The sequence below is a fragment of the Triticum urartu genome, chromosome 2, assembly GCF_003073215.2.
Source record: "Triticum urartu cultivar G1812 chromosome 2, Tu2.1, whole genome shotgun sequence".
Classification (NCBI taxonomy): Eukaryota; Viridiplantae; Streptophyta; class Magnoliopsida; order Poales; family Poaceae; genus Triticum; species Triticum urartu.
Window position 1 is genome coordinate 743,670,939 of NC_053023.1, and position 27,518 is coordinate 743,698,456.

The following is a 27,518-nucleotide window of genomic DNA, read 5'->3' on the forward strand; positions in this document are numbered from 1 at the left end:
ATTGAACTAGACAAACTACTGCACTCGAATTCAAAGGAGAGGGGGTATCTATAGTTGGTAGTTTATGATGAGGATGTGGTGTTCATGTCGACAACGGCCTCCATCTTCATGATCCATCTTGAGTCATTCCAGTCCAAGAAACTACACAATGTCAACTACAATGATTGTAAAATGTGTAACTTACACTTTTCTAGAATGTGTAGTAGGTGAAAGAGGTGAGAGTGCAATTCGCACTTTTCATTGAATGAAAATTGCATTTATCATAACATGGAGAAAGGAAAGCGTGGATATCTCGGTTTGAGTGAAATATATCAGTTTAAACTTAGGTTAGAGGACTATGAAAATACCACTCATTAGTGAATAACACCCGTATTTGGAAATTAGAGTTATGCTCTAGATGGAATTTTATTGTCTACATGGAGGCGTGAGCATATTTTAAGATCCATTATCTGACCTTAATTAAATCCATTCATTGAGCAATTCTGAGAGGTATAACTTAGATGTTAGATTTATTGGTGGGTTGTGTTGGCTAGGTGCTAAACTTTGCTGCAATTTGATTGGTGATTATGCTGACCCACTCGTTTAATGGTAATAATGTGCTGAGTATTTTGAAACTTTGCTCTTTAAATGTGCTACTGTTGCTTTCTATTTGAGACTGGACATGTGTAGGTATGAAGAATGTCGTAGCTTGTCCTACTGGCACCATAAGTCTGCTCCTCCACTCCCCCACCTGTGTTATCGAAACCCCTAATTTAATACCCTAAACCCATAGCAATTCGAGCTCCCTCCCACCTCTCATACCATATCTAGCCTCCGCAATCCTAAGGAATCAATGACCCCTATTGTAGCTCGGTAAATCCTGTAGAGCTATCTAGTTTCGAAATTAGCTGTGTAAATGTGCTGAGTATATTTTGGTAATTTTCTTTTTAAATGTGTTGCTACCACTGTTGCTGCTTGCTATTTGAGAATGGACGCATGTAGGTTTGACATTTTTTTCATAGTTTGTCCCCCTGGTGCCTGTAAATCTACCCCCCACACAACAAATCCCTCTCCCTCTTATCAAAAGGGCCCAATTATCAACCTAAACCCATGACAATTCCAGGTCCCTCGCCCCTCTACTTCTCCCATATTTTTCCACCGCAATCTTGCGGAACCTCTGACCCTTATTGCCGCCCAACGAATCTTGTAGAGTTGTCTAGTTTCTTCTCTTTCTTCTTTGGGGCTAGGGAACATGTTGGCCTTGGTGACTAAGGAGGGATCATGGTTTAACGGGTGGATGTGGGAGTAGAACATGGTGCTTGATAATGCTCTGGTGTTGATGGATCTGCAAGACAGTGAGGCCGTCTAGAACAACATAGCTGATGGCGTTGAGGGGAAGAAGGGGTTGAGAACCGGGTCTGGGCCTAGAGGGTGAACGTGGTAGCATGAGAAGACATTCAAGAATGCGCTGGCTATGGTGGATCTAGAGAAGGCTGAGCCCATGTGGAACAAATCTAACCTGCATTACTGAGGTGAAAAAGGAGGCTGGATCCTTGTCCGAGCCTCATGGGTGGATGCGAAAAAAGGACAAGGCATTCAAGAATGTGCTTGTGTTGGTGGATCTAATGGAGGGAGAGGCCGTGTGGAACAAGATAGACGATATTTTTGGGGGCAGCCGAGGAGGTCAAGTGGCGCTCTGAACTGTTGGTGGATGATGTGGGTGCGATTGAGGCCGGCTGGGTGCTGATGCCCGTGTACAGTGACAACAGGAGTACCGAGAAAGGAGGTTCCGGTGGGAAGAAGGGTAGTTGCAGGACGACAGGGAAGGCATGGGCATAAAGTGTCAACCAAATATATCGAGCAGGACTAATGGAATGGATCCTATGGACTGAGGATGAGCACAGGTTTGTGCCTCCAGCCTTCAATTACATGCACTAGAATGATATATTGCGGCCCTGCATGCTTGATTGCTTGCTTACGATGATTAATCCATGCAATCATCATGTGGTATAGGGTGGATATTGAAAATCTGATACTCAAGTAGTTTACATACTATCATCGCACTGGGGTGTGAATATGTTAGTAGTGCTTCCATTTGTGTGTATTGGCAGATTAATGCTACTGCATTTTTTCATCGACTAGAAAGTTTTGCTCGTGCTCTAGATGCTTGATTGGTTGCTTCGGATGCTTAATCCATGTAAACATCGTATAGTATCGGGTTGGATATTGCAAGTCTAATGCTTAAGTAGTTTACCTACTCTCATGGAATTAGGTGTGAATATGTTAATAGAGCTTCCATTTGTGTCTATTGGGAGACTAATACTCTTACCTTTGTTTTCGTTGACCAGGAAAATTGTGTTCATGCTCTAGATGCTAGATTGGTAGCTTCGGATGATTAATATTTGAATCCTTCATATGGTATTAGGGAGGATATTACAACTCTTTTGCTCACGTAGTTTACCTACTCTCATGACACTCGGGTGTGAATACATCAATAGAGCATCTTTTTGTGTGTATTGTGAAATTAATGTTATTGCCTTTGTTTCCGTTGACGAGAAAGTTGCACCGATGCTCTAGATGCTTGATTGGTTGCTTCGGATGATTGATCCGTGTAATCATCGTATGGTGTTAGGGAGGATATTGCAAATCGCATGCTCATGTTGTTTACCTACTCTCACGAAACCATGGTGTGAATATATTAGTTAAAATATTTAACTAGACAAACTACTGGCCTCGAATTCAAAACAGAGGGGGTACCTATACTTGGTAGTTTATGATGAGGATGTGGTGTTCATGTCGGTAGTTGCCTACATCTGCATGATCCATCTTGAGTCATTCCAGTCCAAGAAACTACCCAATGTCAACTACAACGATTGTAAAATGTGTAACTTACACTTTTCTAGAATGTGTAGCAGGTGAAAGGAGTGAGAGTGCAATTTGCACTTTTCATTGAATGGAAATTGCATTTATCTTAAAAACGAGATAGGAAAGCCTGGATATCTCGGTTTGAATGAAATATGTCGGTTTAAACTTAGGTTAGAGGAGTATGAAAATAACACTCGTTAGTGAATAGCACCCGTATTTGGAAATTAGGGTTATGATCTACATGGAATTTCATTTTCTGCATGGAGGCGTGAGCATATTTTGAGCTCCATTGTCTCACCTTAAATCCATTCATTGAGAAATTCTGAGCGGTATCACTTAGTTGTTAGATTGATTGGTGGGTTGTGTTGGCTAGGTGCTAAAACATCACTGCTATTTGATTAGTGATTATGAAGACCCACTCATTTCATGGTCGAAATGTGTTGAGTATTTTGAAAATTTGCTCTTTAAATTTGCTACTACTTCTTTCCATTTGAGATTGGACGTGTGTAGGTTTGAAGACGTAACTTGTCATGCTGGTGCCTGTAATGCTGCTGCTCCACTCCCCCACCTGTCTTATTAAAACCCCCCAATTTAATACCCTAAACCCACAACAATTCGAGCCCCCTCCCACCTCACATCCCATATCTAGCCTCCGCAATCCTAAGGAACCTATGACCCCTATTGTCGCTCAGTAAATCCTGTAGAGCTATCTAGTTTGGAAATTTGCACTGTAAATGTGATGAGTATATTTTGATAATTTGCTCTATGAATGTGTTGCTACCACTGCTGCTTCTTTCCATTTGAGAATGGACGCCTGCAGGTTTGGCGTTTTGTTATAGTTTGTCTAGATTGCTCCTGTAAATCTACCCCTCCACTATCATTCCCTCTTTCCCTTATCAAAAGAGCCCAATTATTAGCCTAAACTCACGACAATTCCAGGTCTCTCGCTCCTCTACTTCTCCCATATCTGGCCACCGCAATCTTGCGGAACCTCTGAGCCCTATTGCCTCCAGACGAATATTGTAGAATTGTCTAGTCTTTTCTCTTTCTTCTTTGGGGCTAAGGAACATGTCAGCCATGGTGACTAAGGAGGGGTCCTAGTCCAAAGGGTGGATGTGGGAGTAGGACATGGTGTTCGAGAATGCTCTGGTGTTGGTGGATCTACAAGACGGTGAGGCCATCTAGAACAACATAGCCGATGGCGTTGAGTGGAAGAAGGGGTTGAGAACTGGGTATGGGCCCAGAGGGTGAACGCGGGAGCACTAGAAGATGTTCGAGAATATGCTGGCTATGGTGGATCTGGAGAAGTGTGAGTCCATGTGGAACAAATCTAACCTCGTTATTGAGGTGAAAAAGGCGTCTGGATCCATGTCTGGGCCTCATGGGTGGATGCCGGAGAAGGACAAGGCATTCGAGAACGCGCTTGTGTTGGTGGATCTAATGGAGGGTGAGGCTGTGTGGAACAAGATAGACGATATTGTTGGGGGGAGGGGCAGCTGAGAAGGTCAAGTGGCACTCTGAACTACTGGTGGATGATGTGGGCGCGATTGGGGCGGGCTAGGTGCCGATGCTCATGTATAGTGAGAACTGGGGTACCGAGAAGGGAGGTTCCAGTGGGATGAAGGGTAGTAGCAGGATGACGGGGAAGGCATGTGCAGAAGGGGTCATCCAAATCTATCGAGTAGGGCCAATGGAAGGGATCCTCTGGACTGAGGATGAGCATAGGTTTGTGCCTCGGGCCTTCGTTTCCATGCACCAGAAATATATATTGCTGCTCTCGATGCTTGATTGCTTGCTTCCGATGATTAACATATGCAATCATCATGTGGTACATGGTGGATATTGCAAATCTGATGCTCAAGTAGTCTGCCAACTATCATGGCACTAGGGTGTGAATATGTTAGTAGTACTTCCATTTGTGTGTATTGGCAAATTAATGCTACTGCCTTTGTTTTCATTGACCAGAAAGTTGGGCTCGTGCTATAGATGATTGATTGCTTGATTCCGATGATTAATATATGCAATCATCATGTGGTATAGGGTGGATATTGAAAATCTAATGCTCAAGTAGTTTACCTACTATCATGGCACTAGGGTGTGAATATGTTAGTAGTGCTTCCATTTGTGTGTATTGGCAGATTAATGCTATTGCCTTTGTTTTCGCTAACCAAAAAGTTGGGCTCGTGCTCTAAATTCTTGATTAGTTACTTCGGATGCTTAATCCGTGTAAACGTCATATAGTATCGGGTTGGATATTGCAAATTTGATGCTTAGTTTACCTTTCTCATGGCAATGGTGTGAATATGTTAGTAGAGCCTCCATCTGTGTCTATTGGGAGATTAATGCTCTTACCTTTGTTTTCATTGACCAGAAAGTTGTGCTCTTGCTCTAGATGATAGATTAGTAGCTTCGGATGATTAATATTTGTAAACATCATATAGTATTAGGGAGGATATTGAAATTCTTGTGCTCACGTAGTTTACCTACTCCCATGGCAGTTGGGTGTGAATACGTCAATAGAGCATCTTTTTGTGTGTATTGGGAAATTAATACTATGGTCCGGGAGCCGGACGGTAATTGACCTATAACCCTTGCTTGTGGACTAGCTGCAGAGCAAACCTTTGTTCTATTGGTTTGGTGGTTGCTACCAAGACGATTTCTTTATGCCCATCAGGCAGCTATGTGACAACACTCCTGAGAAGCGGCGCTTTTGTGTAACATGCTATGGTCTCAACGCCCTTACGAGGTAGTGATGAGTTTCACGCGCTCTAAGCCCAGCCCGCGCAGTTAGGAGGATTGGCCGCTATCTGAGCGGTACCACCCATTATTGCCTTTGTTTCCGTTGACGAGAAAGTTACACGGGTGCTCTAGATGCTTGATTGGTTGCTTCTAATGATTGATCCATGTAATTGTCATATGGTGTTAGGGAGGATATTGCAAATCTACCGCTCGTGTTGTTTACCTACTCTCATGACACCATGGTGTGAATACATTAGTTGAGCCACCTTTTGTTTACTCACTGCTAACTTCGAGACCACCCACTATTTTCTTCCGAGATTGGGCATTGTGCCCTATCATGGAAGAAAAATATCCTTTTTAATGGTGTTGCCTCATTGGTCCAGGTAAGAAATATTGAACTAGACAATCTACTACCCTCGAATTCAAGGGAGAGAGGTTGCCTATACTTGGTAGTTTATGATGAGGATGTGGTTTTCATGTCGACAACTGCCTGCATCTTCTTGATCCATCTTGATTCATTCCACTCCAATGAAACAACACAATGCCAACTACAATAATTGTAAAGAGTGCAACTTACACTTTTCTAGAATGTGGAAAAAGTGCAAGTTGCACTTTTCATTGAATGGAAATTGCATTTATCTTACCAACAAGATAGGAAAGCGTGGATATCTGATTTTAATGAAATATATCGGTGTTAAATCCGGAGAGAGGAGTGTGAAATTAATACTCATCAGTGCATAGCACACAACTTTGGAAATTAGGACAATACATGGAATATTATTGTCTACACGGATTCATGAGAACATTTTGAGCTCCATTGTCTCGCCATAAATCCGTTCATTGAGCAATTTTAAGCAGTACTACTTAGTTGTTAGATTGATTGGTGGATTGGGTTAGATAGGTGCTAAAACATCGCTACTATTTGATTGGCGATTATGCTAACCCACTCGTTTAATGGTCGTAATGTGCTGAGTATTTTGAAAATTAGCTCTATAAATGTTCTACTGATTTTGTTTATTTTAGAGGACATGTGTTGGTTTGACAATTGTTGTAGTTTGTCCTATATTGGCGCTCGTAAATCTGCTCTTCCGCTCTCCGACCTATCTTATCAAACACCCCAAATTTATTATCTGAAACCCACCACAATTCGAGTCCCCCTCCCCCCTCTCGTCCCATATCTAACCTCCAAAGTCCTAAGGAACCTATGACCCCTACTGTTGCTCGGGGAATCCTGTAGAGCTATCTAGTTTAGACATTGGATCTTTATATGTGTTGATTACATTTTGGAAATTTCTTTTTTAAATGTGATTCTGCCACAAAAGTTGCTCTCCATTTGAGAATGGATATGTGTAGGTTTGTGTTTTGTCATAGTTTTCCCGGTTGAGCCCGTAGAATCTACTTCTCGACTACCATGCCCTCTTTCTCCTGTCAAAACAGCCCAAATTTTCAACCTAAACCCGCAGGAATTCTAGGCCCCTCAACCCTCTCCTTTTCCCATATCTCGCCACTGCAATCCTGTGGAACCTCTGACCCCTATTTCTGCCCAGGGAATCCTATAGAGTTTTCTAGTTTTTTCTCTTTCTTCTTCGGGACCGGGGAACATGTCGACCATTGTGACTGAGGAGGGGTCCGGGTCCCAGTCCGAATGGTGGATCTGGGAGTAGGACATGTTGTTCAAGAATGCTTTGCTCTTGGTGGATCTAGAGGACGGTGAGGCTGTGTGGAACAACATAGCCAATGCTGTTGAGGGAAAGAAGGGTCGAGATCCGGGTCTCGGCCCTGGAGGGTGGACGCGCGAGAACGATAAGGCATTCGAGAATGCGCTGGATATGGTGCATTTGGAGGAGGGTGAGCCCATGTGGAACAAATATAACCAGCGTTGTTGAGTTGAAAAGGGGGTCCGTATCCAGGTCCATGCCTCGAGAATGGTAGCGGGAGAAGGACAAGGCATTCGAGAATGTAGTTGTGTTGGTGGGTCTAGTGGAGGGTGAGGCCGTGTGGAGCAAGATAGAGAGTCTTGTTCAGGAGAAGACAGACGAGGAGTTCAAGCGGCACTATGAACATTTGGTGGAGGATGTGGGTGCGATCGAGGGTGGCTAGTTGCCGCTGCCCATGTACAGTGATGGTGGGAGTACCGATGGTGGGAGTACCGAGGAGGGAGGTTCTGGCGAGAAGAAGGGCAGTAGCAGGGTAGGAGGAGGATGGTGATGGCATGCGTAGAAGGGGCCATCCAATTATGTCGAGTACTGGGAGAGATCCTCTAGAGTTAGGATGGGCATATGTTTGTTCCACCAGCCTTTGTTTCCATGTACCAGAAGATATATTGCTTCTATAGATGCTTGATTCTGATGATTAATCTACGCAATCATCATATGGTATTAGGGTGGGTATTGCAAATGTGATACTTATGTAGTTTACCTATTCTCATGGTACTATGGTGAAAATATGTTAGGAGAGCTTCCATTTTGTGTATTGGGAGATTAATGATATTTCCTTTGTTTTCTTCACTAGAAAGTTGCGCTCGTGCACTAGATGCTAGATTGGTTGCTTTGGATGATTAATCCATGTAAATGTCATTCGGTATTGGGATAGATATTGCAAATCTTGTGCTCGCATAGTTTACGCACTCTCATGGCACTAGGGTGTGAATACGTCAGTAGAGCTACCTTTTGTGTGTATTGGGGAAGTACTGCTATTGCCTTTATTTCCGTCGACGAGAAAGTTGCACTGGTGCTCTAGATGCTTGATTGGTTGCTTCGGATGATTGACATTTGCAATCATCATATGGTGTTATTAGGGAGGATATTGCAAATCTGATGCTCACATTGTTTACCTCTTCTCACGGCCTTGTGGTGTGAATACATCAGTTGAGCATCATTTTGTTTACTTGGCGTTAACTTTGAGTCTCCACTCCATTTTCATCCTAGATTTGGCCATTGTGCACAATCAGGGAAGGATAAGATCAATTGTAATGGTATTGCTTCATTGGTCGTGGAATGATATATTGAACTGGACAAACTACTGCCCTCGAATTCAAATGAGAAAGGGTGCATATACTTGGTAGTTTATGATGAGGATGTTTTGTTCATATCGACAACTTCCTACCTTTTCCTGATCCATCTTGAGACATTCCAATCCAAGGAACTACCCAATGCCAACTACAATCATTGTAAAAAGTGTAACCTACATTGCTTAAGTGTAGCCGACGAAAGATTGCAAGTTGCACTTTTCATTGAATGGAAATAGCTTTAATATTAGCAACAATATGGGATAGCATGGCAATATATTTCATGAGTGACTTATAGAACCAGAATTCTAAGTTTGCACAACTATCTTTTATGTCTCAGCGGATTTAAATGATGCCCGATATCAACACGGTAAAGCCGAGATGATACTTGTTCGGGCCCAAAGGCTGGATGCAGGAGCAGGCAGGGCATTCCAGAGTGCACTAGCACGATGGATCTGGAGGAGGGTGAAGCCATGTGGAACAAGAGAGCCTAGCGTTGTTGAGGGGAAGAAGGGTTTGTATCCGGCTTTGGGCCCACAGGGTGAACGCGGGAGCAGGACAGGGCATTTGAGAATGCACTAGCGATGGTGTGGATCTCGATGACGGTGAAGTCGTGTGGAACGAGATAACTAACGTCATTGAGGGGAAGGGCAACTAAGGGGTTCAAGAGACACTATGTGCTATTGGTGGAGGATGCCAACATGGTAGGCCAGGTGCCACTACTCATGTACGCCAATGGCCGGAGTCCCTAGCTGAACGCAGGACGCCGCTGGTAGTTAGGTGAACGCAGCTAGTTTAAAAATCTTACTCCCTCCTTCCATCTATATAGGGCCTAATGCTTTTTTCAAGGCCGCCTTTGACTATTGATAAGATTAATAGTACATGACATGCATAATGTGAAAATTATATCATTAAAATCTCCTTTCACATATGAATTTGATGATATGCTTTGTGTAAGTTGCATGTCATATATTATTGCCCTAACATTTGGTCAAAGTTAACCTCGAAAAACGCATTAGGCCCTATATAGATGGAAGGAGGGAGTATAAGGTGTTCCCCTACCAGTGTTGATTGTGTTTGGTGAGAACCGCTCGTCCCCTTGTCCATGAGCCCTACATAGTGCTCCACAAGAGAGATGGCGAGAACATAGGCGACGACATGCTTGGAGCAGCCATAGTTGGTCAGGGGCGCCATCAACGGTTACTTGTGCAGGCTGGTTAGGTCACTCGATATGCATTGGCTCTTAACGTGTCATCCGAGGTGGTGAACAAAATTAGAGATAGACATCCCAATGCATTGCCTCTTAGGCCATACTATCTAAATAATGTTGCATTTAATTAGTTTAGGGATGTGGTTTAGATGTGAAGAGAAGAGAAGGGTGGTTCACACGAGGAGACAGGAAGGATCAAGGGTGGTTTGCATTTATGGGAAGCATAGCTTTTTAATTAAGGTGGGTTGTGTAAACATTAAAGCAACGTAAATCAAGGGCATTTTGATGGTTTGGATCTTTGAAGTTGCTGCCTCTTAGATTATTGATTTATTCCATCTCTCTACACGACTCACAAAATTTTAGCCCCTTGCATCGGCTGCAAGGTAGCCGCCCAGGGAGTGGTTATTCTCCACGAAAAAAGAGAGAGAAAATCCCTATAGGAAAAAAAAATCCCTAGAGAAAGAAGAGAAGAAAAGAAAGAGAATGAATAACTCTATAAGCCTAAGTAATTCCTACACTTTCAAACTGATGGTGTGCTCGGATGACGCTGCATCCACCGTGATGGTGTGGGACGCGGCTAGCGAAGAAGGGTGGTTCACCGTCAACTTGTAGTCGCCGTGGGCGAGGTCGAGCTCGACGAGCCCATTGGCGTCGGTGGTGGCAGACGTCGCGTGCGTCTTCCACTCGGCGATGAGCTTGTCTACGAGGGCACCGACGGGGAGGTTCTTGAAGCTGTTGTCGGTGAGGCACATAACGTAGCATCCGTTGGCGTGCCATGCGGCCCACATGACGATGCCCTGCACCCCTGGGTGGGCGTAGCCTTCCCTGAGCACCTGCTCGAGGTACTTGACCTGGTTGGGGCCCTTGACGACGTCGACCTCGGTCATCCACATGGGCAGCTTGAGCTGCGCGAGCGTGTCGAGGGCGCCCCTGACGTAGGGGATGTTGGGCGTGGAGAAGTGGCTCTCAAGGCCGACGCCGAGCTTGAGGCCGCCGTTGCCGGGGTAGCCCTGGATGAGCTTCATCTTGGCGATGTACTTGGTGGGCGTGCCATTGGGGTCCATGGGCTGCTCCAGCGTGTTGAACTCGTTCATGAAGAGGATGGCGTTGTGGTCGATCTGGCCCACCTGCTGGTAGATCATGGGCGACGCGTTGGGGCCCAGCTTGGTCTCGAAGAAGTTGAAGTGCAGGTTCTCGTTGAGCACGTCCCAGTGGATGACCTTCCCGGCGTACCGCGACACCACCGACTTGAGCCGCTTCTGCATCGCCGCCTTGAGCTGGTCGACGCCCATCGGGCGCACCCACTTGATCTGCGAGTTCTGGTCGTCCCAGAACACGTTGTGCCCGCGCACCTTGACGCCGTACTTCTGAGCCATCTTGAGCATGTCGTCCGGGATTTTGTAGTCCTCTTGGTTCTGGTTCCACTCCGTGCTGTACCACTTCATCTCGTTCTCCATGGTGGCCACCGTGAAGCGCGAGAAGAACCACTTCTCGTAGGCTGGGTTGCTGATGATCTCCTTGGTCATCGTGTTGCCGAACGGGAACCCTGTGCGGAGGAGCTGGATGCTGACGCTCATGTTCGGCATTGGCTGCCCGTCGGGGCCCCTCGCGACGACCTTAACCATGCTCCGGCGAGCCTTATCGGCGGACCGGCGGGCGTGGGCGTCCCATTCATCAAAGGAGAAGGGCTGCAGGGAAACACTGTCCACCCAGATGTCCACGGGGGTGTCGCTCTGCGCATGCATGCATGCATCCATGTAAGTATACTGGATTAAACTTGGTTAGTTGGCATGCATGCACAATTGTATAGTAATGCAGTAGCTTATAGATTCATTTAAAAAGTCAACAATTTTTAAATTTGACCGAATGAAAAATTCAAAAAATATACAGAATGAAACAATCAACAACTACATATTATATTGAATAAATACATTATAAATATATACTTAATGATGGACATATTGATATTAATTTGGTGTTGTTATCTTTATATTTTTTATATATACTGGATTAAACTTGAATTTTTGACACATCACTTTGTTTAGAGACGGAGGGATACCTCGAAGAAGACCTCTCCTTGTCCGGAGTGATAGGAATGCGCGGTCATGCCGCCCTTGAGCATGGTCCAGCAGCCGGACTGGGCGTCGATGGCACCGGCGGTGATGTTCTCGCCGTTGGGGGCCTTGACCACCGCCCTCACGTGAGCCGTGCCGGCCGACACTTGCAGCCATGCTGATAGCGAGTAGTGGGTGTCGCCCTGCATCTGGACTTTCTGGTAGACGCTGTGGGACTGCGAGGCGGCTGCGTCGCCGGCGGCACTGAACAGGGAGCTGATCGCGCCTTGCACCACGGCGAACCTGTTGCCGGACGCCGACTTGCCGACGCCGGCCTTGATGTTCCGGTACGTCGACCACCCCATGAGGCCGTTGTTGAACTCGCTGTTCTGGATGATGCCGCCCTTGTAGAGGGGCTTCATCGGATCACGGAGGCACTGACACCACCATAGGTTTCATTTGTTTTTAGAGGTTGCGCATGCAGATTGAGATCGTTATATACATACATACAAATAACAAAAGGGAGAACACTAAACAACGGAGATCTGTGATGACCTCAATACTAGCTGTATGATCATATTCCACAGACTGGACCATGCACCCTACACCAAACCGGCAGACATAGATGTGAGCAAGGTGATCGTACACCATTCGCCTTAATTATCAGGGTATATACTATATATAAACGACTATTCTACAAGATCATGGCCAAAGCAAATGAGAAGAGTGCATAATTTGATCACCATCAACTGACCTTGGAACAGGGAGATCCATAGTAAAGAGAGCACCAATTTCTCAACGAAATTCCTCATCGCCACTCTCTCTTTGCAGTTGCTCGTACCAACGAGATGTGTTGGTGAAAGGCCAGATCGATGGAGGAGGCTCATATATAAGAACGCAGGGCCAACTGACGGTGCTAGTTTGACTCGGTACTGCTCAGCGATAGATAAGGTGGTGTAATAGGCAGTTCAGAATGCGTGGACGCAGTTGATGCATGTTATTTATAGGCTTTCTAGCTAGTAGCCCAGTGCATATGAGCACACAAAGTACTGCAGACTGCGTCCTCGCTCGTTGCATGCACGCACGTATGCCTGCATGCAAAAATAGATTTTGAAGATCCAGTGACATTTTTGTGTATCTTCTTCTAGCGTGTTCTGAAAGGACATTCCTTCATTCTTCAAAGAAACACCTCCACATTAAGTAGCAACAGGATTACGGTTGACGTAGGCATATGTATGGCCACCAACACAAAATTGCTTGAGATTGTTCAGTATTTTTGCCAAATATTGTGCTGGAGACATATACTGATTTCATTAAGGTAAAAGAATGCAACATTCCTGGTGGAGCTTCAAAAAGATATGATATAGGGCTAATGAGCTTTGAACGGAGTTGATGAGGTTAATATGAAGCAAGTCCACGAGCCCCATGGCGAAGACTGCGCATGAGCTGAGGCCTGCGAAGAATAGTGGCGCCACGGCTTCACGCCTTCACCGGCCATCGCTAGGGCTTCAACAACTTTGATGTCCTCCACACCGGCCATCGTGTTTGTGGTGACTGCAAGATGCGCAACCCTTTTAACGCAGACTTGATCTTCTCTTCTAAAATTTGTTGTAAAAATAGGGAGCACCTATGCACCAGGTGCCTGATTTTTGTTTATGCATCAGTCACTTGTTTTCTACCTGTGACATTTTGATCTAACGGCTGGTTTCCTCTCCCTGTCCTAATTGACTGAAAACATATTACGTTTCAGTCACATTTTTGTGTGGTACAATTTGAATGCCCTAGTGTTTGTAAGCTAGTTGACTAGCCAGCAGCTTCCGACCGTAGCCATCCTTCGACCAAAAAGGCTTTCCCTCGCTTTATATATAAAGAAATCATCACTGAGTACAACCAAGAGATCGATACAAACACACACCACCACCGCACACAACACACATTCAAGGCGAGATACAAAGGTGTTGGGCATCAACACACCACTCCAACGACTACCAAGCACACTAAGGATGAGCAAAGAAGCACCGCCTTGAGCCGACGGAGATCCCCATGAGCGAACCACCGAGGAGAGGTGAGATGGCCGGCCACGGTGCGAGGACTTCAAAACTGTGCCTCCGAGAAGGGCATAACAGTAGCTGCCACTGTCTGATCCCGCAGATCAAGTTTTCACCCGGAGTAACCTGAAGGAAATGGGAGCACCGCGACGGTGCCTGCAAGGAGGAAACAACGTCCACATACGCCGCCGCTGTCGGCAAGTATAGGGACTGGGCAAGTGATGTACCCCGTGCACCGACCCCTTCGACGTATGGCCCCAGTGGCGGCGGCTCCGTGGGCATAAACCTCCACGGACGGGTGTGCATAGGTTGTTCCGGGCCGCCTCTTCGTCTCGAGCGCAGCGGCGAGTTCTCTCCGTGTAGCAGGCGAAGTAGAGTTTCTCAATGCCGATGACGACGGAGGTGACACCAAGCACGATGATGGCAATCAGAAGCCAGTCGCTCTTTGTAGGCCCTCCTTTCGCCTCCACCTGGCTAGTGGGGAGCACGAAGACGAGGAAATGCAGAAAGAGAGCCATGTATGTCATCCTGCACATGCAGACAAACAAGAGATTTTGAACCTTACCTGCTTCGTCTCGTTGCCCTGCTCTGTTTCTCCCCTGTGTTAGGATTAAACCCGACGTCCGGTTACACGTGTGTGTACATGTCCGTGTAGTACTGGAGTCCAGAACCGACTAGGTTTATCAGTATATATACATGCATACCCCCTTGTAATTGAACCAGGCCAGATAGAAAATCAGACCGAAGCAATAAAGAAAAACAACAGACACATGTGGCCGTCAAGTCGATTCATCTTTTTGCGTCGTCAGTTTCTAGCGAGAGAGAGCCAAGTCGCTGTGTTTCGAGATCGATGTGGAGCAAACTGATTGGCTTAGCAGCAGGGCCCGCGAGAGGGGGTCCGTAACAGACGCGTAAAACACATGTATACATCCATTTCTTCGACAAGTAATTTCAAAACTGATGGAGTAGACACCAGGGAGGGGGGGGGGGCATTGGCCCCCTTAGCCACACGAAAGAGTAAAATGCATCATTGCCCCCCGAACTTGTTGGCTAGGTCCAAAGCAGCCCTCGTACTCAGGAAGTGTACCAATACGGTCCTCATACTTGAGGATACGAACTCAATACGGTCCTCAAACTTGTGGAGTACTAGACACGCACCGTGAGTCGAAGTGTCGAACCATTGACCTTGACGGTTGGCTTGTGTCCTGCACACGTGAGCTAGCCAACTGAAGCACCGTTCGTTGCTGCTTAATAACGAGATGAGAGTTTTAATATATTTTGCTCTGAAAAGGAAAAATAAATGATATATGAAGCCGACGACAACTGTCGGCAGGCGGCTTAGGTACTCATCCAAGAGGTCATTTGTCCACGCCAGGCGCATGCCCGAGAGGGCATCAGACATGGAAAATGGTATATGCGGCGTTGGTGCATAACTATTTGAGCTCGGCAAGGACCTCTCAGTGTCAATGATGAACCACGACGCCAACTTCCACCACCTCGCCGCACCGGCATGATGCGCCAAGCGATTCTAGTCGCATGTCTGGACAATGGGAATGGGTGTCGGCAGCAGAGACGGAGATCAAGTCAAGGTCGGCGGCGAAGCATGCCAACGACTTAGCATGTGCGTACCAAGACAACACAAAAAAGAAGAAAAAACTCAGCGGACCTTGTTTTCAGCGGAATACATCCAGCAGCTAGCTTAAGCTAGCGAGCCTTGTTACCTACGTACTTCATGCGTTGGCCACGGCAAGAAGCGTACGTATCAAGCCAGCGAGGGCTAGGCGGGCAACGGTACAGTACGTATCATGCAAGCGAGGGCTAGGCGGCTTAGCGGACCTTTTTTTTCCCCGCAAAAAGAAAAATTATACGGCCACACCAAATTTGATCATCAAAATGTGAAAGCAAAAAATATCAAATGCAATCAACTGGTCGCAGGTTTTCCACACATCAAAAATACATTCAGGTCCATGAGGAACCAAACTACTGCATCCACTGACGCGAGCTGAGGATGTCCCTCCGCTCCGGCGCCTCCCAGGCTCTACAGCAGGGTCGAAGCATACCATGCCATTGTAGAGAAGGAACCAGAAGACAAAATTCCATAGCGCATCCACCATCTCCGCTGTGGTGGACACACCCAAAAACGGCACACCTCAACAGATCTGTATATCTGCGAGAACCACAAGTCGTCGGCGCAGCGTCGAAGCCCCGAAGGACTCTACCGCAGAAGGGGAAGCGCCGCGATACCCTACTCCACTCCGGCCGCACCACCACCTCCACATCGTCGGTAGCCAGAACCCTACTCCACACCCTATGTACACATCAAAGCAGAGGACCGGGATTCCCCCAACCTCCCGCCGCCAAAGTTGCCGACGAAGGGTAAGGGAACCCGTGGCCTCGCCGGCGGACACCGGGGGAAGACAGTGTCGCCCTTTTTTCCGCCTCTCCTGGGGTTGTACTCTCTCTGTCCTTTAAAAAGTGTACTTCAACTTTCTTGAAAAATCAAACTTTTTTTATGTTTGACTGTATTTATATAATAATACACCAATATTTATGCCGTCAAATTAGTAGCATTTGATTCATGATATAATATATTTTCATCATATACCTATTTGGTTTCGCAAACACTGATATATTTTTGCACAAACTCGATCAAAATTTTAAATTATTTAACTCTCCAATAAAGTTGGAAGTACATTCTCTTAAGAACGGAAGAAGTATATATCAAAGAAAGGGCCACTGTACAGAGCTTTAGACGGGCGCGATCTGTATGATCCTCACGTCAAAGGGGCCTCCACAACTGTCTCCATGCTCCGCCCTTCCCGCGGCAGCAGAGGCAGTGGCTAGCACGATGACTAGCAAGTGGAACAACGCCTTATACTTGCAAAGGCCATGGTATCTAAACTCGTTTTAGACTTCGACGAGGAACAATGACTTGGATGAGGGAACTAGGAAACGTCGTTGGCAAAATGTTAAAGCTCCAGGTGGAAATTCCTATAGTCTCATAATTTTTTACTTTAAGAAATGTTAAAGGGAAAGGGAACAGGTCTGGTTGTTTCGGCCCTTCAATTAGCATACTCATGTGAATGTACTTTCTCTTCATGCACAACTAAGAAGGAAGATTGTACATCCACACAAACACATGCCAGGTGCTATGTGTGCTTCTCTGGCTGCTAAACGGATTGACTCCAGCAGTGCTCGCGCCCAGCACGATGTTCCTTGAATCGTTCCCAAATTCTGGATGTTCGAAATTCAACGCTTGCCACTGTCTCGCAACCTAAGGGTGACTCAGCATCTTGTCTTTTTTATTTATCTCCGGATAATTTCCGTCATCTTCTCGCTTCTTCTCCTCCTTATCCGCGTGCCAACGTAGGAGCTTTGCTAGCTTATGGTCCGCGAAATACCGTTGCAGACGAGGAGTGATCGGAAAGTACCACACCACTTTTCAAGGAGCTTTCTTCCTCTTCTTGTATCGAGTGACGCCGCACACCGGACATATGATAGACTCCGCGTGCTCGTCCCGATAAATGATGCAATTGTTCATGCACACATGGTATTTCACGTGCGGTAAATCCAGAGGACACATGATTTTTTTCGCCTCCTCGAAACTGTTCGGGCACTTGTCAAGTTGTCCCGATAAATGATGAAATTGTTCATGCTACGGGCTTAGCAAGAACGTTCTTACCTACGCATCAAAACCACAACGATAGTTTGTCAAGTTGGTGATGTTTTAACCTTCGCAAGGACTGGGCGTAGCCACACTCGGTTCAACTAAAATTGGAGAAACTGACACCCGCCAGCTACCTGTGTGCAAAGCACGTCGGTAGAACCAGTCTCGCGTAAGCGTACGCGTAATGTCGATCCGGACCGCTTCATCCAACAATACCGCCGAACCAAAGTATGACATGCTGGTAAGCAGTATGACTTATATCGCCCACAACTCACTTGTGTTCTACTCGTGCATAACATCAACGCATAAAACCTGGCTCAGATGCCACTGTTGGGGAACGTAGTAATTTCGAAAAATTTCCTACGCACACGCAAGATCATGGTGATGCATAGCAACGAGAGGGGAGAGTGTTGTCTACGTACCCTCGTAGACCGGCAACGGAAGCGTTGACACAACGTAGAGGAAGTAGTCGTATGTCTTCCTGATCCGACCGATCCAAGTACCGAACGTACGGCACCTCCGAGTTCTGCACACGTTCAACTTGGTGACATCCCTCGAGCTCCAATCCAGCCGAGTGTTGAGGGAGAGTTCCGTCAGCACGACGGCGTGATGACGGTGATGATGTTCTACCGACGCAGGGCTTCGCCTAAGCATTGCTACGATATGACCGAGGTGGAATATGGTGGAAGGGGGCACCGCACACGGCTAAGGAACGATCACGAAGATCAACTTGTGTGTCATGGGGTGCCCCCTTGCCTCCGTATATAAAGGAGGGAGAGGGTGGAGGTGTGGCCGGCCCTAGGGGTGCGCCTAGAGGAGTCCTACTTAGGACTCCCCCCTCTTGCCTTGTTGGAGAAGGAAAGGGGAAGGGGAAAGAGGAAAGGGGGCGCCGCCCCCCCTTCCTTGTCCTATTCGGACAAGGGGGGGAGGGGCGCGCGGCCTGCCCTGGCCGGCCCTCCTCTTCTCCCTTAGGGCCCATGTAGGCCCATTAACCCCCCCCCCCCCGGGGGGGGGGTTCGGTAATCCCCGGTACTCTGGTAAAATCCCGATTTCACCCGGAACGTTTTCGATATCCAAATATAGGCTTTCAATATATTAATCTTTATGTCTCGACCATTTCGAGACTCCTCGTCATGTCCGTGATCACATCCGGGACTCCAAACAACCTTCGGTACATCAAAACACAAAAACCCTAATTACGATCGTCACCGAACTTTAAGCATGCGGACCCTACGGGTTCGAGAACTATGTAGACATGACCGAGACACGTCTCCGGTCAATAACCAATAGCGGAACCTGGATGCTCATATTGGCTCCTACATATTCTACGAAGATCTTTATCGGTCAGACCGCATAACCACATACGTTGTTCCCTTTGTCATCGGTATGTTACTTGCCCGAGATTCGATCTTCGGTATTCCAATACCTAGTTCAATCTCGTTACCGGCAAGTCTCTTTACTCGTTCCGTAATACATCACCCCGCAACTAACTTATTAGTTGCAATGCTTGCAAGGCTTGAGTGATGTGCATTACCGAGAGGGCCCAGAGATACCTCTCCGACAATCGGAGTGACAAATCCTAATCTCGAAATACGCTAACCCAACAAGTACCTTTGGAGACACCTGTAGAGCACATTTATAATCACCCAGTTACGTTGTGACGTTTGGTAGCACACAAAGTGTTCCTCCGGTAAACGGGAGTTGCATAATCTCATAGTCATAGGAAATGTATAAGTTATGAAGAAAGCAATAGCAACAAACTAAACGATCAAGTGTTAAGCTAACGGAATGGGTCAAGTCAATCACATCATTCTCCTAATGATGTGATCCTGTTAATCAAATGATAACTCATGTCTATGGTTAGGAAACATAACCATCTTTGATCAACGAGCTAGTCAAGTAGAGGCATACTAGTGACACTCTGTTTGTCTATGTATTCACACATGTATTATGTTTCCGGTTAATACAATTCTAGCATGAATAATAAACATTTATCATGATATAAGGAAATAAATAATAACTTATATTATTGCCTCTAGGGCATATTTCCTTCAGAAGATGCCGACGACCACAATCTCTCGAGATCGTTGTCTCGGAAAAGGTAGTAACGAGAAGGGACGAGAGATAATCCCAGCTCCGGCCAGACGGAGATGGGGGACACCAAACTCGCAAGTTCCCCGACGAAGCCGTATCTTGCTGAGCTTCATCAAGCGGAGGCGGAACTTGGTGAAATCAATACCGTGCAACATCATCCGCTCCAGTGAACGTTGCCGCCATAGACAAACCCTTAACACGCTAGGCTTGCTGTGCGACTATCGACTCCAAACGCCAGCCTGTCAACGCTCCTCCAGGAAGGAACACCGATTTGGGGCGGGTTGAAGCACCCTTATTCTTGTCGCTGCTGATGCCCCTACACCGGAGGCGAAGAACTCGAGGAACCTACAAGAACCGGTCATCCGATCCGAGGTTCCCCCACCCTTCGGCCGCCACAGCGGCCGGCGAAGAGCAAGGGAACCAGTGACGGCGGTCGAGGGTTGTGTAGATTGCTTCTTGATTGCGTGTGTGGTTAAGGATGTCGAAATTCGCGTGTGTGGTAATATGTGTGATAACATGTGTTTTTTTAACTACCCCAACCAAAAAAAATCACGTGTAACAGAGCCAACTTTTTTTTGAACTACCCTCAAACTTTATTAATCAAGAGTTACATCTCTCAAGACAAAGGGCAACAGAAACGAGGGTGGATCACCATCCCTATTAAAATCTCATTGAGAATCATAGAGCGCTTCGCTAGTTGGTGAGATACACAATTTGCCTCCCGAGGCAGTAAAAAAAAAAACTTCTCTGATCATCGTGGCCTTTGCAAAACATTCCGCCAGCGTGGATGTATGAGGGCTGAAAATCTGAGAAGCACCATTGCATGCATTGATTAGTTCCAAAGAATGAGATGAATTGTAACCTGGCTGCATCCCAAACTCTCTACCAGCTTCATTCCTTTTAGTAAGAGTAGCCACAGTAGGAATAACATAAATAGTAACATCATATTTATCTAGACAAATTATATGATATGACAAGTAATTAATGATAAAAGAGAAGCAAGTAGTAACATAGATAGTTACTAGTACTAAGAGTAAAATCACACATACCAATACAAGATGGGTCTATAACCTAATAAATACAGAGTTGCATGACACCCCACATATGTTACTACCCACTATGGGGAGACCATTGCATGTTACTAGTCTAAGTTACTCCCCACTGTGGGTAGTCTAAAGCAATGGCCTCAGCCGAGGCAGCATTAAGGACATAACTTAAAAAGGTTGCCACACCAGCCACTGCCTTCCCCATGTTATTACGAAGAAAAACACCAGCGCATCTATTTTTTTCGAAACAGATGCAAAGATTGCCTCATTTATTAATTAAGCAGAAGAGAATTGTCCAGTTAATTACAGAAAACTGAGCAAAAATTGAAACAACAAGGGCCAAGCCCATTCTCAAAGACCGACACACACAGGGCAAAGCCCACCCTCATCAACAACATGTGGACCTGCAACCAGACAACACAGCTCCGACTCTGATGGAGAACTCAAAAGAACAAAACCAGATGAAAGCTGGCGCCATGGAAGATCGTCGAACGAGCTACTTGCAGCCAGTCATCGTATACCACAGGGCCCCGCCGCCGCAGCTTCGACTCCATAGCAACAAACATTGTCATGGAAAGAAGCATCAGTATTCAGCAGCCGACTCTTGGCTTTGTCCATGATATTTCATAAGGTTTAAACTGTGAGGAGCAGCAGCCCCATAGTGGGACGTTAAGGCTTGAATTGCAAAGGCAGGGCGGTCCTGCGACCGATTCTCCTTTCTTCAACTATTTTCGTTGCCATCATATATACCAACAAGCAACAACAACAACAACCGAGTCTTGTAGTCCCAAAGTTCCGAAGACAGGAGAATGCCGGTTTTGATTGCATAAGATATATCTGAGCAGAACTGAGCCCGACTCTAAACACGCTTTATTTAGTACACCGTTGCTCGAGAAAATTACGCCATGTTTTTTTTAGAATCAAATTACACCATGTTTTCTAGACGCAACCGCGCATATACACGCATATACACTCATCCCTATATGAGCCGGGATACCCGCAGTCGCTCTAACCATCTAATCACAGATTGGTTACGCCATGTTAAAGTGGTCGATACATCAACGTGACATTAGCTCCGGCTCCGCCCCTGGGCGACCGAATGGATATACAGTACTTCAGAGACTGAAATTCAAAACCATGGTGTCACAACACCACACCTCCCCATTGATCGTCTCCTCCTCTCGTCGCTGTTGAGGAAACGGGACGGAACGGGGAGGAATCCGTGCCGTGCAGTGCAGCTGCAGATTCTCCCCCACAAATTTTTTTTAAATAGAGGGACGAAAACCTTAGGGGAAAGCATCCGTCCGCACGCACGGCACCGCCCGGACCCAAACGCCAGCACGTTTTGGATTCGGGTCCGCGCCCCCTGCCGCTGACCGCTGGGCCCGTCCAGGCCCGCCTACCTACCCCCCCCCTCCCCTCTCCTCCCGCAGTAGCTAGGCAGCTAGCCAAGGAAGGACTCGCCGTCCCCATCTTCCTTCCCCACCCCGCCTCCTCCTCCGCCCCGCCACGCCACCTCCCCCCCCTCCGACTCGCGCCCTCCGCCGCCCGGATCCCTCGCCGCCGGCCGCTCCCCCCCGCGACCGCCCTCCCCCACGCCTCGGATCGCAGGCGGGTAAGCTGACCCTTCCCCCCTTCTCCCCTCTCCCCAGTCCCTGCTCTCCTGCTGCTGCCCGCCGCGCCATGCTATGCCCCAGCTGGGCTCCCCTTCCGCGCGGGGCTCGTAGGATTGGCTCGATTCCGTTTCGTGCTGTCTGCTGCTACTGAGCGATGATCTAGTCAATTGCGGGTGCCGGTAACCTGTTCGTCCTACTGCCTGCGTTGCCCTGCCCCCAATTGCAATTACAGGCTAAGCTAGGTTGTTGATGGCGTATATGTACTAGGTAGGTCATGTCTCCGAGCATCAGCTTCCCGGTGTGGTGCGTGTTGCTGTTAACCTCTGGCCCTGTGTTCATTTCATACTTACTAGTTCTGACTTCTCACCATGTTCTGGAGTTAGAATGGGGCTGCGGTTCTCATTTCTGATGCCTGGATTGCATGATTGAATTGGTAGGAAACTGCGGGTAGCAGATCGATGCACGCACACATGTCTATTGCGATTGCTTGTAACCTGTTTGTCCTACTGCCTTGCGTTGCCCTGTCTGTCCCCATTTACATTTGCAGGCTGAGCTAAGTCTTCTGTGGATGGCGTATAGGTACTAGGTAGGTCATGTACCGAGCTTCTCTGTGTGCTGATGTTAGTTAACCTCTGTCCTGTGTTTATTTTATACTAGTTCTGACTTCTGACCATGTTCTTCTAAGTTCGAATGAGGGAGGCTGCAATTCTGACTTCTGATGCCCGCTTGTCTGATTGTACTAGTAGGACATTTTGTGGGTGCCTGATGCCCTGATTGACGCACACATGCCGCGCTAGGTAATGACGAGCTTGCCTGAGAGGGGTGCAGCACCACCATCCAATCCTACGCCATCATCGTCGTGCGTGGGAGACGCCGCCGTAGCCTCTTCTTCTTCGTCTACTTCTTCCGCCCCAGAGGAGCAGAGGAAGGACGGCGGCCCGAAGCAGTGCAAGGCCTCGATCCTCTCGAGCGTTCTCACCATCTTCGAGCCAGACCAGGATCAGTCAGGCAGGTCAGGGGGGCACGCCTCCGGGTCCTATGCTTGGTCGAGGGTTCTGAGGCGGTTTGTGGGTGGCGGCTCCATGTGGCGTTTCCTGGGATGCGGCAAGGCTCTGACCGCCGCCGACGTCCAGTTCCTTGGAAAATGCTACAAGCTGTCGTCCGAGGAGTCGTCGAGTGACTCGGATTCTGAGGGCGGGCATGCTGCGTTCTTGGAAGACTTCTCGTCAAGGATATGGATCACCTACAGGAAAGGTTAGTTTGGCCTGTTCTTGTTTGCAGAACAATGTGTATACTAAAACTATCAATGTGGCAGAGTTGGCCGCGAGCTGTTGACATGATCATTTTTTTGGTCACAGGTTTTGATGCCATATCTGATTCCAAGCTCACAAGTGATGTCAACTGGGGTTGCATGGTTAGAAGCAGTCAGATGCTGGTTGCACAGGTGAGTCTGCGCTTGATTTGTTTGTTTTGAAACCCTTCCTTAACTGACCACTGCTGCTGTAGCGCTGTTACTAAATTGGGCTTTGGACACATTTCTTTTTTTTGCAGGCACTGATTTTTCATCATCTTGGAAGGTCTTGGAGAAAGCCAGCACAGAATGTAAGATACAGGACTTCCCTACTCTGATCTCATAGAGCTGCTCACTATGCGAAAGGCAGAATTGAAGTGTTTCTATTCAGTTACAGTAGGTGATGGTGGTCTTTTAATTCTTAATGTAGGGTTTCTTATAGTGGTCAATGTTCATATGCAGCCATCTAACCCAGAATATATAAGGATCTTACACCTGTTCGGTGATTCTGAAGCCTGTGCTTTCTCCATTCACAATTTACTTCAAGCTGGAAAGAGTTACGGTCTGGCTGCTGGATCATGGGTGGGTCCATATGCTATGTGTCGGGCATGGCAAACCCTTATCCGCACAAACAGAGAGCAACCTGAAGTTATAAATAGGAATGAAAGTTTTCCTATGGCGCTCTATGTGGTCTCGGGTGATGAAGATGGTGAAAGAGGTGGAGCTCCAGTTGTTTGCATTGATGTTGCTGCTCAGCTTTGCTATGATTTCAACAAGGATCAATCAGCATGGTCGCCTATTCTTTTGTTGGTTCCTCTGGTTCTTGGTCTTGACAAAATTAATCCAAGGTAATCAGCGAGTCACTACTTTTTTTGTGCTTGGCGGTTCCTGTATCTATTTTTGGCAATCTGATGATAGTCATCCTGAGTAAAACTAGGAATATAAATGGAGAAGTGCCTTGCTGACTTATCAGTTACGTGATTATATTTCTGTTATTTAAAATACATACACCACACACTTCTTATAATCTGATTTGGTGGCTAGTTTTCCTGATGCTGGTCTTAATCATATAGATGCATATTGATCTTTCAACCCTTCACAGCTATCAATTAGACTAGGACACTAGGTTATGCATGGGGGTCGCCTCTGAATATTAAATGTTTTTGTTGATGGCTTGGTAGGAAATTGTTCTTATTTTTAACCTTTTCCTGCCATGGTGTCACATACTATCTGATAGCCATCCTCAGTAAAACTAGGAATACAAATGGTGAAGTGCCTTGATGACCTACCAATTACTTGACTACATTTCTGTTATTTTTAAAATACTCCTTATACTCTGTTTTGGTGGCTAGTTCATCCTCAGTAAAATTACGAATACAAATGGTGAAGTGCCTTGCTGACCTACCAATTACTTGACTACATTTCTGTTACTTTTAAAATATCCCTTATACTCTGTTTTGGTGGCTAGTTTTCCTGATCTTCATCAGATAGAGGCAAATTAATCTTTTGACCTGTGAAAGCTATCAATTAGACTAGGTTATGAGTAGGGGTGCCCCTGTGAATACTAAATGTTTTTATTGGTGGCTTTGGTACGAAATTATTCTAATTTTAACCTTTTCCTGCCATGGGACATACTATCAGGTACATCCCACTACTAAAGGAGACATTCACATTTCCTCAAAGCTTGGGCATTTTAGGTGGAAAACCTGGAGCATCAACTTACATTGCTGGGGTGCAGGATGACAGGGCACTCTACCTAGATCCCCATGAGGTTCAGCTGGTAAAAACTACAGGCTTTTCAGTTATTTAGCACATACAGACATCATTTTCACAAATGTTGCAGGCTTGTAGTTTTTGTACCTTTGGTGAATATCGCAATCTGATCTATAAGCTGTATGGAATGCAAACATGATATCTATTCGTTGTATCTATAATTAGAGTTTAATTTAACACCACTGAACTAATCAGTTCCTTTGAACGAAGCTCTCAGCTCCATCCTCCCATTCAATGAGTTAGTAGTAGTGTCTATTATGCATGCTGTCATCACTACTAGCAACCAACTATCGCATTTTGGGATCCTGTTATTTGCATGCCCTGCTGAGAAAGGCATTTGTTGCTTTTATTGGCTTGGCTAGTCCACTCTGTAGTTCAGAATCGCGTGTGTTACATGTCAACATGTGTCACAACTCACAAGAATTCTGGAGTCGCAAACAATTATTTTTCTCAGTGCATGAAAAGCTGACTTCCTCTCGGGGAAAACGATAGAACAGGTATTCAGGGAAAGAAAAGAGCACGATAGGCTGTCTGAGGGTTCATTTCACTATGCTGCACACATGTAGAATGCTTATTTTTTTAAAATCTTAAGCATATATTTATTTTGTTCCACTCTGTTGATTTTAGCCCGATCTATAGTTCTTGTGGGTATCTATTTCTGCCGTCTCTTGTTCGGTTGGAATGCAATTTTCTATCAACAATCATATCAAGTTGTTATGCATAGCATCTGTGCTTTGGGGCATTTGACTTTTTGAGCTATGGTGCTAATACTGGGCTCCTCTTTAATGCCAGGCAGTTAACATAGCATCTGATAACTTGGAGGCGGACACTTCCTCATACCACTGCAGGTATGTGCACCATTCTAGTTACAGACGATTAAGACGGTTCCACTGTTCAGTTTCCCTTCCATTCTCAAATGGCCAAACCCTAATTCGTGTATCAACTCTTGGACAGCACCGTCCGAGATATGCCTCTAGACCTGATAGATCCATCCCTGGCTATTGGTTTTTACTGCCGTGACAAAGGTGAACTTCCGTCCCTCAGATTCAGGAGTCGGGTCATTCAAATTTTAGCCTCGTAACCTTTTTATTTCTTTCCAACTTCTTGTATGCAGATGACTTTGATGATTTCTGTTCTCGGGCCTCAGAGTTGGCAGAGCAGGCGAACGGAGCACCGCTCTTCACTGTCGTGCAGTCAGTTCAGCCGTCGAAACAGATGTACAACCAGGATGACGGGTCCGGCTGTTCAGGCTACGGCGTCTCCGACAACATCGACGCGGAGGACCTCGATGGCTCTGGCGAAACAGGAGAAGACGAGTGGCAGATTCTCTGAATGAAAGGGAGGTTTAACTTCAGTGTTGGGTTAAACCTTCACATGACCGCTCATTGGGTTAATGCCCCCCTGTGTGAAGTAAAGACTTCAAAAACCTCGTGTGAAATCCAGGGTTTCCAGTTCTACGGAACAAGCTGGTATGCTGCTTGTTGCGCATAGCTGAGAGGCCGGAAAAGGTAGGAGCCGTTACGCTGATCATCGGATCGGCACAAGTTGGTTCGATGGGAAATTCCCCTGTACCATACCATACGTGCTGTTGTGGGTGACTGCAAAATGTACCTATTGATTGGTTTACGCTAGGCAAATTGGCAGATTGGTTATAAATGTTTCCTTTGTTGCCATGTTTGTGATTCGGTTTCGGCGTCAGGGTCTTTGTTTCGGAGCTGTTTTTTTTTTTCGAAAGCTGGAGCTGTTTTTTTGAAGGGGCACGCTATGTGTCACAAGGTGGTTCAAAATGGGGGCAACAACGGGGGACATGGTGTGTACGCACAAAGCCAAAGATAAGATTTTTCTCCAGTGCCATGCAAAATGTGCCATGGAACACTAGACAACAAATAATTTACATTTTCCCTAGAAACAGCCCTTATTTTGCAACAAACTATCTTTCACTTTCCCTGAAAATAGTGCTTATTTTACATTTTTCCTTAAAACAGTCCTTATTTATAATCATATCCAGAAAGAATAAACATATCCCTTGCAAAGAAGAAATAAAGAAATAATAATCATATGCGCAAGAAAGTATAAATTGCAAATCACTGGCACTCTTTCTTTAGAATTATCACAGTGCCTTTTTTTTA

The 27,518-nt window shown here is 46.3% G+C and overlaps 2 protein-coding genes across 5 annotated transcripts; one reads left to right on the forward strand and one right to left on the reverse strand.

The window, feature by feature from the left end:
• Positions 1–10,312: 10,312 nt before the first annotated feature.
• On the reverse strand, positions 10,313–12,666 carry LOC125534590 (endo-1,4-beta-xylanase 4-like). Its single transcript, XM_048697774.1, has 4 exons — positions 12,609–12,666; positions 12,410–12,456; positions 11,860–12,291; positions 10,313–11,533 (listed from the first exon to the last, which is right to left on the reverse strand). Exons 1-4 carry the CDS (start codon positions 12,664–12,666, stop codon positions 10,313–10,315), a joined length of 1,758 nt encoding a protein of 585 aa, XP_048553731.1.
• Positions 12,667–22,145: 9,479 nt separating this feature from the next.
• On the forward strand, positions 22,146–27,060 carry LOC125540417 (cysteine protease ATG4B-like). Of its 4 annotated transcripts, none has more exons than XM_048704033.1 (9): positions 22,155–22,324; positions 23,123–23,579; positions 23,684–23,769; positions 23,877–23,927; positions 24,079–24,464; positions 25,258–25,396; positions 26,182–26,237; positions 26,344–26,414; positions 26,504–27,060. In XM_048704033.1, the coding sequence occupies exons 2-9, from the start codon at positions 23,126–23,128 to the stop codon at positions 26,719–26,721; spliced, it is 1,461 nt and encodes a 486-aa protein (XP_048559990.1). In that variant the 5' UTR covers positions 22,155–22,324; positions 23,123–23,125; the 3' UTR covers positions 26,722–27,060. The 4 variants fall into 4 exon arrangements, with proteins under 4 accessions (XP_048559991.1, XP_048559990.1, XP_048559988.1 ...); XM_048704031.1 differs by having other exon boundaries at positions 22,156–22,324; positions 23,069–23,579; XM_048704032.1 differs by having other exon boundaries at positions 22,156–22,324; positions 23,072–23,579.
• The last annotated feature ends 458 nt before the right edge of the window (positions 27,061–27,518 follow it).

What these genes read in the sequence shown, in the direction of transcription:
- LOC125540417 (XM_048704033.1), top strand. Translation starts at nt 23,126, where the DNA reads ATGACGAGCTTGCCTGAGAGGGGTGCAGCACCACCATCCAATCCTACG. An exon ending in CTTGACAAAATTAATCCAAG is followed by an intron (nt 24,465 to 25,257) that starts GTAATCAGCGAG and finishes ACATACTATCAG; the next exon opens with GTACATCCCACTACTAAAGG. An exon ending in ATCCCCATGAGGTTCAGCTG is followed by an intron (nt 25,397 to 26,181) that starts GTAAAAACTACA and finishes CTTTAATGCCAG; the next exon opens with GCAGTTAACATAGCATCTGA.
- LOC125534590 (XM_048697774.1), bottom strand. Translation starts at nt 12,666, where the DNA reads ATGAGGAATTTCGTTGAGAAATTGGTGCTCTCTTTACTATGGATCTCC. An exon ending in ATGGATCTCCCTGTTCCAAG is followed by an intron (nt 12,457 to 12,608) that starts GTCAGTTGATGG and finishes GGTTTGGTGTAG; the next exon opens with GGTGCATGGTCCAGTCTGTG. An exon ending in AAGGAGAGGTCTTCTTCGAG is followed by an intron (nt 11,534 to 11,859) that starts GTATCCCTCCGT and finishes ATGCATGCGCAG; the next exon opens with AGCGACACCCCCGTGGACAT.